Source organism: Aethalodelphis obliquidens, unplaced genomic scaffold (assembly GCF_003676395.1).
Source record: "Aethalodelphis obliquidens isolate GAN/ISIS:26980383/991018 unplaced genomic scaffold, ASM367639v1 scaffold43, whole genome shotgun sequence".
Lineage (NCBI taxonomy): Eukaryota > Metazoa > Chordata > Mammalia > Artiodactyla > Delphinidae > Aethalodelphis > Aethalodelphis obliquidens.
The window spans coordinates 13,360,162-13,380,246 of record NW_020837987.1 but is presented as its reverse complement, the minus strand read 5'-3'; the positions used below and the strand labels follow the sequence as shown (position 1 = coordinate 13,380,246).

General features: G+C 55.7%; 2 protein-coding genes across 3 annotated transcripts; one reads left to right on the top strand and one right to left on the bottom strand.

Annotated features, from left to right (window-relative positions):
• Positions 1–820: 820 nt before the first annotated feature.
• KDELR1 (KDEL endoplasmic reticulum protein retention receptor 1) lies at positions 821–8,102 on the top strand. The gene is made up of 5 exons (XM_027080060.1): positions 821–1,117; positions 1,786–1,886; positions 2,129–2,287; positions 6,053–6,305; positions 7,346–8,102. Exons 1-5 carry the CDS (start codon positions 1,027–1,029, stop codon positions 7,378–7,380), a joined length of 639 nt encoding a protein of 212 aa, XP_026935861.1. The 5' UTR covers positions 821–1,026; the 3' UTR covers positions 7,381–8,102.
• Positions 8,103–9,659: 1,557 nt separating this feature from the next.
• SYNGR4 (synaptogyrin 4) lies at positions 9,660–19,996 on the bottom strand. Of its 2 annotated transcripts, none has more exons than XM_027080057.1 (5): positions 19,888–19,996; positions 18,806–19,006; positions 12,574–12,811; positions 11,260–11,399; positions 9,660–11,019 (listed from the first exon to the last, which is right to left on the bottom strand). In XM_027080057.1, the coding sequence occupies exons 2-5, from the start codon at positions 18,896–18,898 to the stop codon at positions 10,786–10,788; spliced, it is 705 nt and encodes a 234-aa protein (XP_026935858.1). In that variant the 5' UTR covers positions 18,899–19,006; positions 19,888–19,996; the 3' UTR covers positions 9,660–10,785. The 2 variants fall into 2 exon arrangements, with proteins under 2 accessions (XP_026935858.1, XP_026935860.1); XM_027080059.1 differs by having other exon boundaries at positions 18,806–19,003; positions 19,888–19,984.
• Between the last annotated feature and the right edge of the window lie 89 nt (positions 19,997–20,085).

Below are 20,085 nucleotides of genomic sequence, written 5' to 3'. Positions count from 1 at the left end.
GCCCAGCGCTTCTATAAAGTGCTGTGGTGGAGTGTGGCGCAGGACACCTGGGCTCCTGAGGGTGTGTATGTGTGCCTGTGAGGGGGCAGCTCTGGAGGAGGGGCTGGAGCCAGAGCTGTGGGCTGCTGACTCCAGGGTCTGGGAGAGCAGGAGTGAAGCCTTACATTTCTGAAAAAGAAGAGACTGGGCACCTGAATTTGTGGGTCCCAGAGGGAGGAAGGCATTGTGCATCTAGATTCCTGGGTCTAGGATGCTTGAGACACAGGATTGTTGGGTGGGACCCTAAGCCCCAAGGAAGGGGGGCTAGACTCTTGGGTCTGAGGGAGGAGGGGCTGGGGTCCTGGACTCCTGGGTCCTGGGGGAGGAGGGGGTTGAGGTCCTGGACTCCTGGCTCCTGGGGGATGAAGGTGCTGGGGACCCAGACTTCTGAGTCTGAGAGGGGGACTGGGGACTGCTCTCTTGTCTTTTGAGTGCATTGGAGCTGGAGGCCCCTGAAAAGCCAGCCTCTGGGTCCCTGTCTAAGATTTTTAAATCTCAGAGATCTGCCTCCCGAATCGATGTCAAGGGCAGAATCTGTGCGGCTGGGCTGCAACCTTTACAGAGAGGCACGGACTGCCTGGGGGAACTGGTGCCGGATTTGCGAGTTTCGGATCCCAGCGACCCCGCAAGTTCCTGGGAGGCGGCCTTAGGGGGGTAAATTCGGCGCCAACTCTGCAAGCGGGGGTGGGGGTGGGGGGGTGTGCGAGGTAGAGGGCGCTGGAGAGCCGGGACTCCGCCCTCGGGGGCGGAGCCTCCCGCCCGGACTCCTCCCCCTCCCTCCCGCCGGCCTCCCTCTTCCTAGCTCTGGCTCGGCCACCAGCTCCGTCCTCGGCGACCCCGCCCAGAGCCCCCTCCCCGGAGCGGAGCCCACCCGAGGGCACCTCTCCCGCCCCCCAGCCCAGCCGCCCGGCCAGAACAGCAGCCCCGGGGGGCAGCCCCCCTTCAGCCTGACTCCCTCCAGCCCAGCCCTGCCAGATCCCCTCAGCCATGAATCTCTTCCGATTCCTGGGAGACCTCTCCCACCTCCTAGCCATCATCTTGCTGCTGCTCAAAATCTGGAAGTCCCGCTCGTGTGCCGGTGAGACGCCCACCGGGGCCGGAGAAGGGGGGAGAATGCGGGAGACAGTCCAGGACTCGGGGAAGGGTTTGGAGGCATAGGGGGACGGGTTCCTCCCCGCCACTGCTTGCTGAGGATCCCCCTTCCAGGTCCGGGGTCACCAGGGGGTCAGCTCCTTTCCCCAAACTGGAGATGCATCCATTTTGGTGGGGGTGGCTCCAGGAACCCAGTTCAGCCTCCCCCGGCCCCTATCTGGGTGGCCTTAGGGTTCCCAGGGCTGGGAACAGGGAGCTGTGGCAGGCAGGGAGGCGGCTGGGAGTTGGTGACGTGGACTGTGGCCGCCAGAAAGGGAGCGGGAGGTAGGCGACCTGTTCCGGAAGGCTGAGGTCAAGTGGGGTCCTCCCAAGGCTCCACCTTGGATCTGGACTGTGGGAGGACCCTGAGGGGGCCGGAGGTGGCCACGAGGCCTAGCCTGGGACAGAGCCTCGGGCTGGAGTAGCTTTGGGGCCGGGCTGCCCCCTGGCTGTGGGCCGTGGGAAAAGGCCCTGCTTAGGCAGGGGGAGCTGGGGAGGCCTCCAGGGACAGCTGCACTCCAGAACCCCTCTGGCTCGCCCGGGGCCCTGGGCCTCAGTTTATTGGCCGTGCAGCCCACCTTCAGCCTCCCCCATCCCCATTTCTCTGGACCACAGGGATTTCGGGGAAGAGCCAGGCCCTGTTTGCTGTGGTGTTCACTGCCCGCTACCTGGACCTCTTCACCAACTACATCTCACTCTACAACACGTGCATGAAGGTAAAGGCTTTTCCTAACCTGCCGAGCCCTCCTGAGGGGGGAGCCGGGGAGGGTCCGAGGGAGGAGGGAATATGGGTCCCAGACTTTTGGGTCTGAGGGAGGATGGGGCTAGGGGTCCAGACTGCTAAGCCTGAGGGAGGAGAGGCTGGGGGCCTGGACTCCTGGGGCTGGGTCTAAGTCTACTGGGGGCTCGGACCCTGTGCTTGGAGCTGAAGCACCCTCCGCATCCTCCCCTTCGACAGGTGGTCTACATCGCCTGTTCTTTCACCACGGTCTGGATGATTTACAGCAAGTTCAAAGCCACTTACGATGGGAACCACGACACGTTCCGAGTGGAGTTCCTTGTTGTTCCCACGGCCATCCTGGCGTTCTTGGTCAACCATGACTTTACCCCTCTAGAGGTAGGCCACCTGCAGGGTCTGTGGTGGTGGGGTGGGCTGTGGGAGAACAGCAGTTGACAGTGGACCCACTCAGAGGCTTCCTTCTGTAGGGTTTGCTCAGACTTCCTTCTTTTAGGACATAAAGTTCAAAACAGGGGCTCTGGAGTCAGATGATAGTAACGTAACAGCAGCAGCACTCACTATGTGCCAGACGCTGCTCTCAGCATTTCACGTACATTAACTCATTACTTTTCATAGCAGCCCCATTTTATAGATGAGAAAACTGAGGCTTAGGGAGTTGAAATGACTCTTCCAAAGTCATTGGCCTAATGAATAGTTCAGGAGTTGGAAACGGGGCTCTTGGGGGCCAGGCTACTTGGATTTGGATCTGTTACTTTCTATTAGCATGACCTTGGGCATGGAACTTGACCTTTCTGTGCCTCAGTTTCCCTATTTGTAAAGTCGAGATCAGGTCATTGTGAGGATTTACTGAGATTAGACAGCATCATGTAGTGGTTAGACGCAGAGACTCTAGAACCAGAGAACTGGGATTTGAAGCCCACTTAGCAGCTGTGAGACTTTGGGCAAGTCATGTAATTTCTCTGTGCCTCAGTTTTCTTGTCTGTGAAATGGGGATAATCAGTTCCTACTTCATAGGCTTTGATGAGGGGTTAATATTGGTAAAGCACAGTGTCTGGCAGTAGGTAGGAAGTGCGGTCCATGTTTGTTCAGTGCTTGCAGTGTTTAGGACCATGTGGATCCTTTTACTCCTAAATGTTAGCTGTCATGGTTTTTATTGCATGGCATTTTGGTGGGACCTGTACAAATTCCTGGGAGGAATTTCGAGAGGGCCTTTGCTAAATCCTGGGAGGAATTTCGAGAGGGCCTTTGCTAAATCTGGAAGGTTAAGGCCTCCTGGGGCTGGCAGGAATCAAATTCAGAGCAGTCTTTCCTCCCCCAGGACCACTCACTCCTGCCTTGTAAGAAGCTGGCCCTGGGACTTCCCTGGCAGTCCAGTGATTAAAACTACACACGTCCAAGGCAGGGGGCACGGGTTCGATCCCTGGTCGGGGAACTAAGATTCTGCAAGCCGCCACTGAGCAGCCAGATGTGATGATGTTTTCAACACAAGCCACAATTCAGGAGTTTTCCTGAGGGAAAACTTTACAGTTTTGGCTACAGATTCCAGATCTATTTCTAAAAGCACCCTGCAGGCTAGACAAATCTGACTGAGGGTGACTGGGGGTGACTTTGACCCAGGGGTCCCAGAAATGTCAGAGGGAGGCGGCACTGCACTGTGGCAGGAACCCCAAGCTTGGCTGCGGGGCCTGGACTTTGCAACTGTATCATCAGCATCACCTTGCATGGAGCACCCGCTGAGCTGGGCCCATTTTGCAGATGGGGAGACTGAGGCTGGGGGAAGGCAGTGGGACTTGCTCCAGGTGGAGGAGGCCGGACCAGGACCCAGGATTCTTGACTCCAGCTTGTGTGGTTCCCTCATTCAGAGGTGGGGAGGTCACTTGTGCAAAGTATTGGCACCAATTGTGTGTCCTGCTCTGAGCTGGCCATTCCAAATCCGTCATCATCCCGTCTGATCCGTCGGCCTCTTGGGGAAGTGGGCATACTCATCCCTATTTCTTGGAGGACTGAGGTGAGGCTCAGAGGGGAGACCTCACAGAATTTGAACCCAGGTCTGCCTGCTTTCAAAGCCCATGCTATCAATAGGTGCATGCTGAAAAATTATTTTTTAATCATAGAAGGAAACAATTCTTTAAAAATTCAGAGGTCACAAATAGATAAAGTAAAATGCAATAGACCTTCTCTCTCCTCTTACGTCATGATTCCACTGCCCAAGGCTAACAATCGGTATGTATCAATTTAATGGGTATGTTTCCCGAGAGCCTCAACTAACCTGATATACTAAGAACCTCGCTGGTGGATTCTGAGTAATTATGGGAACAAGCCCTGAAGTCTAGCTGCCTGGGTAGGAATCTGTTTCCACCCACATCTTAGCTGTGTGGCCTTGGACGAGTTACTGATCCCGTGGGCCTCAGTCTCCTCATCTGTATAAGGGGGATAACAATAGGACTTACCTCATAGGGTTAAGGCATAAGCCAGCTAATACCCATAACGTGCATAGAACAGTGCCTTGGATGTAGTAAGTGCTATATAAACGTCAGTTCTTAGGAATACATCCTGAAGGTCCCCACTTCCTTCCCACAAACCAAAACAACCCAGGAGGAACCACACCTGCCAGCTGGCTTTGTTGTCTGAGCGGAGGTTTCGGTGGGTCTGCAGATCACAACTCACCCCAGGTGGGACTTTCAGGGAGCTGAGGACTGAAAAGGGGCCGACAGCTGCCTGCCATCTCTTCGTCTCTCCCTCCTGGGATGCCCTGTCCTGCTTACAAATGATGCTTGTCACTGCTCCCTAAATGATGGCCTGTGACAAGCACTTGGGGACCTTGCTTCCAATCGCTCATGCATTCATCCAGGCATCGAATATGTGCCAGGCACTGTGCCAGGTGTTGGGCCCACAGGGTGCCCAAGATGTAGGCTCCTGGACCTCACGGAGCTCACAGTCTGGTCAGAGCTGCCAGGAGGAAGATAAGACAGGGGATGTGACCATCCAGGGGGAAGGATGGTCAGGGAGGACCTCTCTCAGGAGGTGACTGATGAGCTGAGATTGGAAGGAGGTGGAAGAGGCAGAATGTGACTGTCTGGGGGAAGAGCTGAAGGAACAGCAAGTGCAAAGGCCCTGGGGCAGGAAGGAGCTTGGTGTGTTGGAGGACCAGATGGAAGGCCCAGGTAGTTGTACCCTGGAGGGCGAGGGGAGGGAGTAGAAGATGAAGCTGGATTGAGGAGGGCCTTGAAGGCCAAGGTTAGGAACTTGGGTTTTATTCTGGATGTGATAAGAAGTAGCTACAAGAGGGTTTTAAGCCAGGGAGTGACACAGTCTGATTTATGTCTCTAAAGATTGCACATTGAATGTCGCCCCTACCAAGGCAGGAAAATTATCCCCTTTTTTTGTGGGGGGCAGGGCTGTGCCATGTGGTTTGTGGGATCTTAGTTCCCCAAACAGGGATTGAACCTGGGCCCTCAGCAGTGAAAAGACGGAGCCCTCACCACCGGACCGCCAAGGAATTCCCAGAATCATCCCCATTTTAGAGGTGAGGAAGCAGAGGCTCCGAGAATCTGGGTCTCTTGCCCAAGATCTCACAGAAGGGACATCTCACAGCCAAGATCCCAACCTGCGCTGCCCTTGGGAGGGGTGTAAATTAAAAGTGCTCACAAACACCGGCTCAGAACACTTGGTTCAAATCCCAGCTCTGCCGCTTCCTAGCTACGTCCTGGGCAAGCCTCTTACCCTCTCTGGGCCTCGGTTTCCTCATCAGTAGAAGGGGATGCTGGGAATTCCCTGGTGGTCCAGTGGTTAGGACTTGGTGTTTTCACTGCCGGGGTCCAGGTTCCCTCCCGGGTCGGGGAACTAAGATCCCTCAAGCCTTGCGGCACAACCGAAAAACAAAACAACAAAAAAGAAGGGGATGCTGATAATAGTACCTCCCTCATGGGGTCATCGTGGGGATTAAACGAGAGAATACAGGTGGGGCAGGAAAGAGGTGTCTGGCACACAGTGAGTGCCCGGCAGGCGTTGTGGTACCTGTCGCCCACTCTCCAACATCACTGCACCTGTAGCCACAAGGTCCACCATCCTCACCCTTCTCTTCTGCCCTGTCCCCTCCCGCCTCGTCCTGCCCTCTGCTCCCACGCCCCGGCCTCCCCGCAGATCCTCTGGACCTTCTCCATCTACCTGGAGTCTGTGGCCATCCTGCCGCAGCTGTTCATGGTGAGCAAGACGGGCGAGGCGGAGACCATCACCAGCCACTACTTGTTTGCGCTGGGGGTCTACCGCACGCTCTATCTCTTCAACTGGATCTGGCGCTACCACTTCGAAGGCTTCTTCGACCTCATCGCCATCGTGGCAGGCCTGGTCCAGACGGTCCTCTACTGTGATTTCTTCTACCTCTACATCACCAAAGGTAGCCAGCGTGGGGGGCCGGCCGGTAGGGAGCCTGCTCCTTCCCCAGCTCCCCCCCTCCCTGGGGCCCCAGCTTCATCTCCCCAGCCCTGTATCCCTCGAGGGGAGACAGGACAAAGAGAGGGGCAGGCAGGGGTGGCCTCTGACTTTTCCTCTCTTGGAATGTGTCCTAAGCCCTCCTCCTGCCCCAAGGTTCCATATCCAAAGTCTTTCAGTCTCACACCCGTAACAGATCCAGGCCCCAGCAGCGTTCAGAGAAGGGAGGGCCTCCTCTCTGCTCATGGACCTCTGTCCTTACCCTCAGGGACTCAGGCCCACCAAGATTCATTCATTCATTCAACCAACAAATTTATGGAGCACTGTCTATGTCCCTGGCCGGGGCTAGGCTCTGGGGATACGAGCTTAGGAGAAAAGATGGACAAGGCCCTCCCCTCCCTTTGTATTGTAGTCGGGGGAGGTGGTGAGTAAACAAGAGAGATGATTGCTGACAGTGAGAAGGGCAGCGACAGAAAGGAACCAGGGATGTGCTGGTGAACAATGGTGGAGGGTGAGGGGGTTACTTTACGTGGAGAGGGTGTGGTCGGGGGGAGGCCTTTTAGAGACGATGATTAAAGCAAAGACCTTGGAAGTTCAGTTGGTCAGTGTGAAGGGAAGAGGAGACAGGAGGACAGAGGCCTGAAGGCAGCCACGCCCCCTGAGGATTAAGGCTGGGAGGGCAGAAGCGGGTGGTCTCGCCCAGCCAGCCCTGCCATTTTTTAATGATACGGCGACCACCGAGAGCCAAGGCCTCCAGCCCTTCCAGGATGGAAGGGGAGCAGCCAGCATTAGGGGAAATAGGGCCTCCTCCGGGGCTCCATGGCTCAGCCCCTAGGCCGGGAGCCTGGTCCCCGGCCCCACCCACAGCTGATAATCCGAGTCCTGGGGCTGCCCCTCCTGCATCTCTGCCCAGCCCAGCATCCAAGCCCCTGCTGTGGGCGTGGGAGGCTGTCCCCTCCACGAGGGACCCCTTGGTCACGCCCACCCCCCTTTCTCTCCCCCCAGTCCTCAAGGGGAAGAAGCTGAGTTTGCCGGCGTAGCCCTGGTCCTCGCCATCCCTCTCCGGGGCAGCTGCGAGAGGCAGAGGAAGGCGACGAAAGACGAAGAGCCTTCCCATCCAGGGGAACTTTTTTAAGAACCCACCTCTCGGTACTCCCCAGCCCTGCTCCTGCCAGGTTTCAGGGGGCAGTGGAGGACCCAAGTCTTGGGGCAGCTCAGGACCTGGGCTGTTTGTAGTTTTTTTGCCTTTTAGAGAAAAAAAAAAAAAATCTTTCCACTATTTAGGTTTTGATTCTGATGACTCCTTTCTTTTCTACTCTCTGGCCCCAATTTTTATAAACTGTTTTCGAGTGTCCTGTGGGGCACGGCAGGGTTGGAGATCTTTTCCCTCCCCCGAGCCCCCTGGCTTCCTTCTGGATCCTAACCCATCAGCCCCACTGGTTGCCAAACACTCAATCTGCCCACAGCCGCCTGCCAGACCCCCCACCGTTGTCAAGGACACAACCTCCCATCCCCCCCCCAAACTTCTGCATTGGGGAGAGGGAAGAGGGGAGGGAAGTTCTCCCCTGATTTTTCATAATAATTTTTTCCAGAGTTTGGGTTTTTTGGTCACGTCCTTGTTTTTTGGCAATTTAGGGGCGCATGGGAAGGGGGTTGGCCCAAGGGTCACCGTGGCTCTATGGCCATGTTTTTGTACAGAATTGATGGTTGATTCTTTGTTCTCTTGAAATAAACTGAGGAAAACGATGCCTCTCTTTGGCTACTCCTTGCCCGCTCTCTGGCGTTTGTGGGGTCCGCCCGGCACCCTGGCCCCTCTCTCTGCCTCTGCTTTATCCCGTCTGCCATCCGCAGGCGATCCAGGCCTGAGAGGAGCAGGGAGATGAGAAACTGGGCTTCCTGAGACTCTGAGCTGCACCCTGACTCCTCATGACTCCACCAGGGAAGAGGTTGTGGAGGAAAAAGATCTCGAAGATTCTTCTTATCTTGGCACAGAACTTCCCTGACAGTTCTCCCTAGAGAGCCTTTAAAAACCAGATTTTCACATTAAAATCGGGATTTCTGGCTTCTCTTGAAAAGAACCCCATGAGTCTGACAATGCCAGGTCCTCGTGTCTGGGTGGGAGCAGATGGCTGGAGTGAATGGCTGGGACGTGAACTTCCCTCCCTCCATCACCAAGTCCCCAGGACTTGGCTGAGGGCTTGATACCATCTCTTACTGGGCTGACGCTGTTGTTCTGTGGTTTTGTGAAGTTCAAAGGAAAGTCAAATCTTTTCCATGTTTCCCTCCAGATTGGCTTCACACCTGGCCTGTTTCCTTCACTTGGTTTACTTGCTTGGCCCTTGTAACCTTTTGGAGTTTTGCACCCTGATTTCGCCAAATGCCCTAGATGTCTGCTGAGACTTTCCTTAGCCGCCTCCAGTTCTGCCATAGGATGGCTCTGGAAGCTTCAGGAGGCAGGTAGCTGGCGTTTCCGAGCGTCTCATAAGCGCCAGGCAATGTGCGTTACACGGGTGAGCTCGTGGGACCCTCAGAGCACCCTCACTTTGTTGCGGAGGAAGTCGAGGCTTAGCCGGGTGAGCCACAGGGGTGGGGTTGGTACCCTGGCTTTCTGCTGCTGGATCCTGTATGTTTAGCCACTGCTGTGGGGTTTTTCAAAGGTTTTTTTTCTTTCTTTCTTGTAAGCTAAGCCAACGGACCTTCTGTTTAGAGGAATTTGTCCAGAAGCCTCATATGGAAAATGCAGGAGCAGGGCTGCCTGGGTTGATTTCAGGGTCGGGAGGGGGCACCTCTTTGAACGCAGCCCTCAAACCATCAATATAAATCTGGTCCAAGTCTCTAGTTTGACAGCCAGCCCCGCTCAGGACCAGAGAGATTCAGTGACACGTTCCAGGTGATCCAGCTAGTGACAGAGCGAGGACCAGAGCTCTGGGTCCTCCCGTTTGCCATGCCGGAACCCTGCCCACTCCACCACATGGCTGCCGTTTCCTCCAGTGCCCACAGGGACCACGGCCTACTTCTTTCTGCATCCTGAGCACTGCCACACAGGAAACCCAAAAAGGGGACCACGGAGCCCACATTTGCCTCCCCACAACTCACACTGCTTTTCCCAGTTTGTAAATGAACGCTCTGCAGCCACTGTGGCCCCTGTGTGGGTGTGTTTGGTTTGGCCAGCCTAACATTAAGCTTTTTTTTTTTTGTATTCCTTGCCAACTAATTCCACATAAAAAGAAACGGATGTCCGGTTGTTCTAGAAAAACTAGAAGGTTCTAGAGCGGCACTATCCAATACAGTGACCATTAGCACTTGAGATGTGCTGTTCTTGTAAAACAGGCGAAGGATTTCAAAAACTTAGTGCAGTAGGATGTAAGCTACCTGGCTAGTAATTTTTTATACTGATGACATGTTGAAATGATCATATTTTGGATATACTGGGTTAAATAAAATATATGAAAATTCATTTCACTTGTTTCATTCTACTTTTCTTCACGTGGCCAGCTGGTAATTTTAAATGCTGCCCCCCCATGGCTCACACTTTGTTTCCATTGGACAGCGCTGCTCTATAATTTTTTTTTTTTTTGGCTGCATCGTGGCATGTGGGATCTTAGTTCCCCAACCAGGGATCGAACCTGTGCCCCCTGCAGTGGAAGCGTGGAGTCCTAACCGCCAGACCACTAGGAAAGTCCTGGACAGCGCTGCTCTGGACACCCCCGGGCTGTGGTACTGAACGCTGGGTGCTGAGTGAAGGCTGCCCCTTCCCAGGCTCGGCCCCTGCCCCCCCCCACTTGCTTCATGGGTACTTCACCCACTGGAGTGACCTGCTGGGTCCCTGCAGGCAGGAGCGTTTTGTGGCCCAAGCACGAGTCTCCGATTAGTTTCGGGGCTCCCTAAGACAAGCTTTCAAATATTTGAAGACAAGGATCTCCCCTGACCTCAGTCATGGACTTGCCATCCCCTGTTCCTTTAACCACTCCTCCCACCGCATGGGTCTGAGTGGGTCCCTTGTCAGCTGGGGTGAGTTAAAGGATGTGGGCCCTGGAGACAGGGCCGGTCCCAGTGTTGGCCCTCGTTCTCCTTAGAGCCCTCTCCACGGGCGGAAGCATCTTGTCTCTGAACTTGAGCTTCCTCAGCTGTACAGTGGGGCACCTCGTGCCTCCCTCCCGTGGCCAGTGCAAGGAGTAAAGGGCTCGCTGTGTCACAGGCCTGAAAAAAGGGTTTCCCTCCCGTCGCCGCCCCTAGCTATCAAGGTGGTGCCCAGAGGGAGAGTCCAGGAGGTGGATTGGAAGTGGGACCCGCTACAGAAACCCCTGAGGAGACCCCATAGGATTTTCCCCCTCCCCATGGCACTCGAGGGACCGGAGAGAAACAGATATGAGAAGGACAGAGGGCAGTTTTCAGAAACCCTTCTGGAGGGAGGAGTCTCTCTTTACTGGTGTGGATGAGGCTGTCTAGGTGTCGGGCATCATAGTGAGGCGGGGGGCCTTCGGAGTGGTCAGATGGGGGGACAGGGCGGAGCTGGTGTAGCTCAGGCTGTGGGGACCGGTGGTGGGCGTGTTGACGGGGCTGGTGGCGGACAGCGGGGAGAGAGAGGTCACCACCACGCCGCCGTCGTCCAGGGAGCGCTTGTAGGGGACTGGAGCATCATTTCGGAGGTCCTGGAGGGCCAGGTAGGCCTGGAGTATCTGTGGGCAGAGGAGGGCGAGCTGGAGGCTGGCTTGGGTGGGGTCGGCCCAGGTGGGACCTGTGCCACAGCTCACTGGATGATGCCCACACTGGGCTGAGTCTGCTGGGAGGAAGGGGCGCCTTCTTCCCTCTTTGCCCAAAGTCACAAAAGGGGCTTGCGGAGGTCCTGGGGAGCTGGGTGGAAGGTTCTAGCCCTCTTAACTCACACCACCCCGCCCTGCAGGGAGGAGGCTCCTCACCCAGACGAGGATGGAGAAGAAAGCGAAGGTGATGGCGGCCTTGACACTGCTGCTCCCCAGGAGGAACTGTCTGGGCGGCGAATGCTGCCACTGGTTGGCCAGGAAGCAGAATCCCACGAACCAAATGCCTGCCCAGAGGGCTGGGGGGTCGAGGGAGAGAAGAGGGGCGGGGTGGGGTGGGAGGGGCGTGAGTTGGGGAGAGAGCGCTCAGGAAGGGTGGCTGGGGCCTCGGGTCTTGCCGTGGCCTCTCCCTCCCAGCCGGCCGCAAAACAACCCCTGGAGTGGGGTGTGCCGTCCACTACGGGGCTCGCCAGCCACTTGCAGCTTTTTATGTTTCACTCGATCAAAAATTCCAATCGATTAAAATAGAATTTTAAAAAATTCCACCCCTTGGTGGCACTGGCCACACTTCAAGTGCTCGGCGGCCACACGTGGCCCGTGGCTCCCGTGCTGGGGAGTCCAGGCACAGAACATTCCTGTCCTCACAGAACCTTCTCTTGGACAGCGCTGGACTCGGTGACCTTTAGGGGCCCTCCCAGCCCTAAGTTGCTGGAACTGGGCAGGTGCAGAAAAGGAGAGGAAGGAGCCTGGGGCCTGAGGAAAAGGAACGAGCGTTTATTTGGCGCTTACTGTGTGCCGGGCTCTATCTAGGGTGCTCGGCATTGGTGAGGAGGCCAGGCCTGGCTTGGAAGCCTGGGTCTGCCACTCGGCAGCCATTACACAACCTCCTCAAGCCTCAGTTTCCTCCTCTGTGAAATAGGAATCTGAACAGGACTTCCCTCCTTGGGTGGTTCTGAGGAAGAAACGAGAGAGCCACGGGGAGCTCTTGAAGCGGTGCCTGACACAGGGGATATGCCTGGTAAATATCAACATCACTGCAGGAGTCCTTTCTCGAGCTTCATCCTCAGAAAAACCCTGAAGGTGGGAGTTTTCATCCCAGCTTCTACAGAAGCTCAGAGGGGAGAAAACCCACACACTGAGGAGGCACCAGAGGTGAGATTTCAAACCTGGGTCTGTCTGACTCTGCGCTCTGCACCCAACCGCTGGCCACTGCCACTGGTGGCTTTTCAACAAAGGTTGTGAAGAAGGGAGGTGAATGCGAGGAAAAAGCTGGGCAGGAGAGAGGCTTCTAGAATTAGTCTGGGGGTCAGAAGAGATGACCCTTACCCTGAGTCTAAGGGATGGGCAATGATTCCCCGGGAGGAAACAGCGGGCGCAGAAGAGCTTTGAGAAGTGAGGGGCAAAGCTTTGGGTCACGTGTGGAGGACGGTCGGGGCCGGCTGGGTGGTCAAGGGCAGTGCCCGGGGGGCTCACCGGCTAGGATGAAGTCCAGGAGCTGGAAGGCCGTCTTGAAGCGGCTGGTGGTGGTGCGGCCCTCATGGGCGTCCAGGGCGAGGAAGGCCAGGCAGCTGAGGAAGGCCAGGAGGCCAGCTCCCACAGCGAAGCTGCAGCCCGCGTTGTTGCTGTTGAGGACGCAATGGAGCTGCGAAGAGTTGGTCTTGTTCTGGTAGCCGTCAGTCAGCACGGAGGAGAAGACGATGAGGGAGAAGACCTGTGGGTGCGGGATGGGGGTCCCCAGGGGCCGGAGCAGAGCTCAGCGTCTCCCCAGACCGGCTCATCCTCCCGGGCGGGTCCCCATCACTGGGCGTGGGGGCCCTGCCGTACACCCTCCCGGTGGTTCTGACCCCTCCCTCCCGGTCACATCCTCAGAGCTTCCCAGAGCCATCCTCCCGCTGCCCCTCGGCCCCTCTCCTCCATCCCAGCTCAGGCCTCATCCTCCCCACTGGGCCCTTGCCCCAGCCTCTTCCCCGGCCTCCCTGCCTCCAAGTCTCCCCACACGGCCCCCCAGGGGCTCTTTCCACACCCTGCCCCTCCCAGCTCCCAGCCCCGCACTCCCATGGCTCCCCAGCACCCCCAGGACAGAGTCCCAGCCCCTCATCTCCCCCCCACTCACCCCTGCCTCGCTCACGCTCACCTTCTGCCCCCAAACCCAAGTACCAATATGAAATGCACCGTGCCCGGGATTCGGGAAGAGAGGGCAGTAAGTATCTCTGCCTTCAAGTCTTTCCCTCTGGCAGCCACTTCTTCCTCCTCTCTCCCAGCTCCATTAATTCCTCTCCATTTTAAAAAAGGAATTTGTGAAATATTCCAAACGTACAGAGAGAAGTGTAATAAACACTCAGTACCTAATGAACATTCACCTTTTGCTTCAAGGCTTTTTTTTTTTTTTTTTAATATATTTTGTTTTGGCCACGCCACACAGCTTGTGGGATCTCAGTTCCCCAACCAGGGATCAAACCTGGGCCACGGCAGTGAAAGAGCTGAATTCTAACCACTAGACCACCAGGGAACTCCCAAGGCTTTTTTTTTTTTTTAAAGCAAATACAGCCTGGGACTTCCTTGGCAGTCCAGTGGTGACTCCGCACTTCCACTGCAGGGGGCACGGGTTTGATCCCTGGTTGGGGAACTAGGATCCCACATGCCACACGGCGCAGCCCAAAAAAAAAAAAAAAAAAACAAAAGCGGGGCGTCCCCGGGGGCACAGTGGTTAAGAATCCGCCTGCCAATGCAGGGGACACGGGTTCGAGCCCTGGTCCGGGAAGATCCCACATGCCATGGAGCAACTAAGCCTGTGCGCCACAACTACTGAGCCCGTGTGCCACAACTACTGACTGAAGCCTGTGCGCCTAGAGCCCAGGCTCCGCAACAAGAGAAGATGTTGCAATGAGAAGCCTGCGACTGCAATGAAGAGTAGCCCCTGCTCTCCACAACTAGAGAAACTAGGTCTTCGCACACAGCAACGAAGACCCAACACAGCCAAAAATAAATAAATAAAATTAAAAAAAAAAAAGCAAATGCAGCCTCACAATATGCTAGCCCTGTCACCTTTGTCTGTGCACACACTGCACATAGCACACGGGGGTACCACTGTCCACCTAACCCTGTTCATTTATGAAACCACCGATGTACTCCACAAGCACTAGCCTGTGTCATCCTTACAACCACCCTAGGATGTGGGCACTATTAACACCCTCGTTTTCTTAGATAATGGAGCTGAGGCACAGAGAGGGTGAAGAGCGGCCCAAAGTCAGTCAGCTAGTGACAGGCAGTGCCTGGATTTGAACCCAAGTTGTCTGGCTCCTGAGTCTGCTTTAACCCCTGCTGTATATGCTGCCACCGGCTGGACCAGAAGCCCCGAGGGCAGAGGTTCCCGTCAATGAGATTCAGTGACGATCTGAAGCCCCAGCGATTTGTCCCAGATGGTCACAATGCAGCGTGGCAGGGGCCACACCAGATATGGAAGGAACTGGTGTGTGTATGTGATGGGGGTGGGAGCCGGTCCAGGAGGGCTTTCTGGATGCGGTGAGGCCTGTAAGGAATGCTGCAGGGTGAGAAAGGCTATGGAGTGGGATCTTGTCTGGGGGTCAGTAGGGAGCCATGGAATGGCTGAGAGCAGGGGAGGGGCAGGGTCAGCTCCGGGTGCATGAAGAGCCCTGTGGGGCCATGCAGAGGTGGACTGGAATGAGTGAGACTGGAGGCTGGGAGTCTGGGGAGGAGGCTGGGGCCTACGCTCAGGGAGAGAGTCAAGGTTTGAGCAGGAACTGAAGTCAGGGGGCCGGATTTAGGAAGAAGTAAGGTGAGACCTGAACTGCACCTTAAAGAATGGGGAGTTTTGGGGAGTGATAAATTGGGAGTTTGGGATTGGCATATACACACTACTATATATAAAATAGATAATAAGGACCTATTGTATAGCACAGGGAACTCTACTCAATAGACTGTAATGGCCTATATGGGAAAAGAATCTAAAAAAGAGTGGATATATGTACAGGTATAACTGATTCATTTTGCTGTACACCTGAAACTAAGACAACATCAACTATAATCAATTATACTCCAATAAAACTTAAAAAAAAAAAAGAATGAGGAGTTTTGCAGGCAGACAGGAGGAAGGGCATTCCAGGCAGGCCAAACCATGTGTGCGAATGCCAGATGCTGCAGAGGGACGCTCCTGCAGGGGCTGGAGACAAATCTCATCTGAGGGGTCTGGTATGAGGTGAGGCTGGAAACACAGGGACCAGACCCTCTGAGGCCTTGAACACCACACCGAGGGGCCTGGACTTGGGAGCCTGGCAAAAATTAATTTTCTAGCTTCGACTTAATTTTATGCATGGAAGGGCTCTGAGCAGAGGATGGCCAGCGTCAGACAGGGAGTTAGAGAAAATCTCCCTGGTCATGATGGATGGGAGGGCCCAGGCAGAAAGGCTGAGGCCAGGGCTCTGGGGAAGCCAGTGATATTTAGGACGCAACATTGGACTTGGTGATTGATTGGATGTGGTAGTGTTGGGGACAGGAGGGAGGGGAGGAGACAAGGGGAAGGTAATTCATTAGAATTTGAATTCCTCCTGGACAGGGTGCATGTGGGCCTCTTCTCTCTACAACCAGCACCCAGCACCAGACTGGACCTCTGCAAATGTGTTGAAAGGGTGAATGACTTTGGCCCTTCTTTTTTGCTCCTGCGCTGCCCTTCAGAGTGGGGACGGGAGAGGCAGAGGATGGACCCCTAAACTCTACAGCCTCTGTCCATTCTCCTCTCTCCTTTGCCTTAATTGCCTTCTCTGAATAAAAGGAACAGATAATAATAATAATAATGACTAGTCCCTCTTTTTGTCCAGCACTTTAGCATTAAGGGAGGGTATTCACATCCGTTCCATTTCAGGGCTGCAGCACCGAGTCTGCAGAAGGGGAGCGTCTTGCCCTGCTGGTCCGAGGCAGAGCCAGGTCAAGGACGGGAAGGCCCATTGATCATTTTTGAGCCCGGATTCATTTTACCTTCGCCCCCTTCCTGCAGCCCCGGGGGCCCCGCGTGGTCGCGGTTACTAATGCATCGCCCTTTCACAGGTGATAAATCGAAAGCCGTGACTGTGCAGTGGAAAGAGCCAGCCGCGTCTGACTCCGACAGCTGGGTGGCTGGCCTTGGGCAAATTGCTCACCTCTTGGAGCCTCAGTTTCCCAGTCTGTCTCTGTGCTGCAAAGACGCGGATGCCTGGCCCTGATGGCAATTCTCATGACTGGCCAGAGAGGGGAAGTGTCCTCTCAAGGTTAGTCATGGGGGGAGGGGGTTGGAATCCAGCCCCCCTGACTTCCAGGCCCGCGGGCTGTCTGTCCACTGACCCAAAAAACCTTGGACAAGCAAGAAGGGGGCTTGGCTGGACCAGAGGGACCCTAAGCCTCTGAAGCCCGAGGCAGACCTCCTTCCACACCCCTCCTGGCCTGTCCCCAGGGAGGGAGCAAAGATTCATTAGTTATAGCACCAGCTGGCAGGCAGCCGTGAGAAGGACAAGGATGGGAGGACCAGCTGCCCGGAGACTCCCTGCCGAGGAACTGGGCCAGGCGGGAAGGAGGAGAGGGCGGGCGGGAGGGAGGAGGGAGATGGCAGGCAAAGTCCGTGACTGAAACGTCTGGCACAGTCGGAGGCCCTTCCCCCCAGCCCTTCCCCACCCCCTTCTCCCTCACCACCCGCCCCTCCTTCTGAAGCATCGGAAGCCAAGCCCGTGCATCCTTCTGACTCGCTCTCCAGCTGGGTGACGTCCTTGGGCAAGTCGCTCAACCTCTGTGAGCCTCAGTTTCCCCTTGGGTCCAACAGGTGTAATGATGCTCACGCCATAGGGTCGTGGTGAGGAGCCGAAGAGCGAGGCCAGCGAGGGACTTGGAACTGGGATGTGGAATGCGTTTTTCACCTCTTCCTTTGGGTGAGAACGACGATGGACACGAGTCCCCACCACCCTATGGCCCCCAAACCCATCCTTCTCTCCTCGATCACAAGTTGGTCCCAATAATAATCGCTATCGAAGGAAAGATGGCTACTTGCCAGGCGCACACTAATCAGTTTAGGGGCCTTGACTTCATTTTCACACACAGTCTTTCCTGGTGAGCGGGAAGGACTATACATAGGAGGGTGTGGAGGTTCAGACAAATCAAGTCACTTGCTCAAGGTCACACAGACCTGGGGTCACCGGGGAAGTTATCAAATAAAACGGGGCACTTTTTTTTTTTTTGTTTTGTTTTTTTTGTTTTTTGTTTTTTTTTTTTTTTTTTTTGCGGTACGCGGGCCTCTCACCGTTGTGGCCTCTCCCGTTGCAGAGCACAGGCTCCGGACGCGCAGGCCCAGCGGCCATGGCTCACGGGCTCAACCGCTCCGCGGCACGTGGGATCCTCCCGGACCGGGGCACGAACCCGCATCCCCTGCATCGGCAGGCGGACTCTCAACCACTGCGCCACCAGGGAAGCCCAAACGGGGCCCTTTTGAGAATCAAAGGAGGTGCTGCTGCTAATTATGCCAGGACCAACCCAGGCAAGCAGGGCAGGATGTCGCTCTACATGGAGACCATGTGGTCGAACCAGGATTCTCGGTCAGGCCGGATCGATCCTTCTGGAATAGGACCCTGCATTCAACCCCGGGCATCCCACCTACTCTCCTGACCCCGATCAAATCTCATCATCTCCCTGGGCCTCGGTTCCCAACTCTGTCAGAGGAGTGCCGTGGAGGCTGCACAGCGTAAAGCCCACAGTCACAGCTTTAACTCCTCAAGCGCTGAGGGCCAGAGAGGAGCAGTGATCGGCTCAAGGTCACACAGCAAAGTCGGGGGCTGAATGAGGATCTGACCCCAGGTGTCTTGACTCTTCGTGAATGTGGTGATGATGAAACGAATGCAGGTAAATCCCTTGCTTGGCACTGTGCCTGGCCATAGTGACCACCTACCCTCTGGCATCTTAGGTCTACATTACATATTCTTATTCTCTTCCTACCTCTGTGCAGCTTTCCCCCCAGAGGCCCCAGCCCCTGCTCCTCTCCTGGTCCCTTGTCTGAGAGGTGGAAATGAATGGGCTCTGGCATCTCACAGACCCCAGTCTGATTCCCTGCCTCTTACTGTGTGACCTTAGCCAACGCTGTCCAATGGAACCTTCCACCATGATGGAAATGTTCTAGATCCTTACTGTCCAATATGAGAGCCGCCAGGCTGAAATGTGGCCACTGTGACTGAGGAATGATTTCTTTCTTTCTTTTTTTTTTGGACGTACCATGCAGCTTGTGGGATCTTAGTTTCTCCACCAGGGATCAAACCCGGGCCGCCTGCAGTGGAAGTGCGGAATCCTAACCACTGGACTGCCAGGGAATTCCCTGAATATTTTATTTTATTTAGTTTAGGTTAGAATAGCCACATGTGGCTTGTGGTTACCAAATCGGACAGCACAGCCTTAAAAAAATTATTTAACTTTCTCTGATCCTCAGTTTTCTTCTCTCAAAAATGGGGCTCCACAGCACCCCCTTTGCAGGGTTGTTTCTTCCCATGAGAGTTAATAAGTGCTCAGAATAGCTCAGGGCCTACAGTAAAGGGTGACTTCCGTTATGAGCTCCCTTTGGCTTCATTTTCCCCATCTAACCCCTTCTTCCCCCCCCCCCACTCTCTCTGCACTGGGTCTGGGAGGTGAGACACCTGCTTCCTGTCACCCACGGGGCAGGTGGGCTACAGGAGGGCCTCACCCCTGCCAAGCTCCGTGCGATCGTCTTTGGCCTCTTGAGAAACTGCACGGCTTCACTGTTGGCCAGGTCCTGGAGGCTTTCTGGGATGTGCATGCCTGCTGTTCTGCTGCCCAGGCCCTGGGAGGCCGGAGCAGTAATGCTGGGCGCTGCCTGCTGGGCACTACCGTCCAGAGGCTCTAGGCCCACCCCGGGGCTCAGCTGCTGCAAGACAAGAGGGATGGAGGGGGGATGGTTAGAGTCCAAGGTGCGGGGTAAAGGGGCTGCCAGGGGTCCCAGGAGTAGGGGGCAGGGGATGGGAGGGTCCTTGTAGTCCCAGGATAGGGTTATATAGGGTGAGGGTTCTTAGGAGTCGGTGCATGGGTGAAGGAGATGCTGGGGTAGGGGTCCTAGAGATCGGGGCACAGGATGAGAGGGTCCCATGAATTGGGGTGCCGGGGGAGGGGGCTTCTGAGAATTCCAGAGGTAGGGGCACAGGGTGAGGGAGCTGCTGGGGTCCCAGGAGTCAGGAATGCAGGCTGAGGAGGGCCCCAGAGGTGGAGGTGCAGAGTGGGGAGATGCCTGCCAGGCTAGGGAGGAGAGGGGAGAAGGCAGGATACTGGGGTGATGCCCTGACACAGGAGCCAGAGGGCCCATTTTAAGGACTATGTTAATGGGATTTTCGAGGAACTAGGGGTGCTGGAATGGTGAACAGAACCCCGGGGAGGTCTGAAACAGGGGGATCCCTTTCAGGCTTTGGGGTGACAGCACCCGTAGTGTAGACCCCAAGCAGCTCAGGGTAGATTTTAGGCTGTCCTCGTGATTGTGGGTGATTGCCTCAGAATCAGGGCCTCCCCTTAGAGTTCAGGTCCATCTTCATAAAAGTGCATTTCCTCAAGTCGGGGGTCTGGACCTCAGATGTGTAGGGAACATGGGCTCGGAACTCAGCTGCCCCCTCAGAATGAGGAGGCCGTGCCCCCGGCACTAAGCTACCTTCAGAGAATCGGGGTCTTCCCTTTAAGGACGTGGAATGGGGGTGGTGACACTTGGGGGTGATGCTGCCTGACAAAGGGTCACCCCTACTCTGGAGGCCGGGTCAACGTCACCTTGAGGACCGCTCTTCCTTCCGCCCACCTTCCCCTCCTGGTCCTGGCACCACCTCAGCCTTCTTTTGGTTCCTCTTTTTCCCGCCTTTTCGCTCCTTCTCTGCTGGAGCTGATTGGCTGAGCCAAAGCCCCGCCCCCTCTCTTTCCCCGCCTACTCTGGAGCTGACAGGAGCAGGGGCGTGGCCTCAGCGGACGTTG

Bases quoted from the DNA above. Each gene is read 5' to 3' on its own strand.
- KDELR1 (XM_027080060.1), top strand. From the start codon at position 1,027: ATGAATCTCTTCCGATTCCTGGGAGACCTCTCCCACCTCCTAGCCATC. The intron at 2,288-6,052 runs GTAGGCCACCTG...GCCTCCCCGCAG, and splicing joins ATGACTTTACCCCTCTAGAG to ATCCTCTGGACCTTCTCCAT. The intron at 6,306-7,345 runs GTAGCCAGCGTG...CTCTCCCCCCAG, and splicing joins CTACCTCTACATCACCAAAG to TCCTCAAGGGGAAGAAGCTG.
- SYNGR4 (XM_027080057.1), bottom strand. From the start codon at position 18,898: ATGCACATCCCAGAAAGCCTCCAGGACCTGGCCAACAGTGAAGCCGTG. The intron at 12,812-18,805 runs GTGAGGCCCTCC...CCGCACCCACAG, and splicing joins TCGCACGGAGCTTGGCAGGG to GTCTTCTCCCTCATCGTCTT. The intron at 11,400-12,573 runs GTGAGCCCCCCG...TCGACCCCCCAG, and splicing joins CCTGGACTTCATCCTAGCCG to CCCTCTGGGCAGGCATTTGG.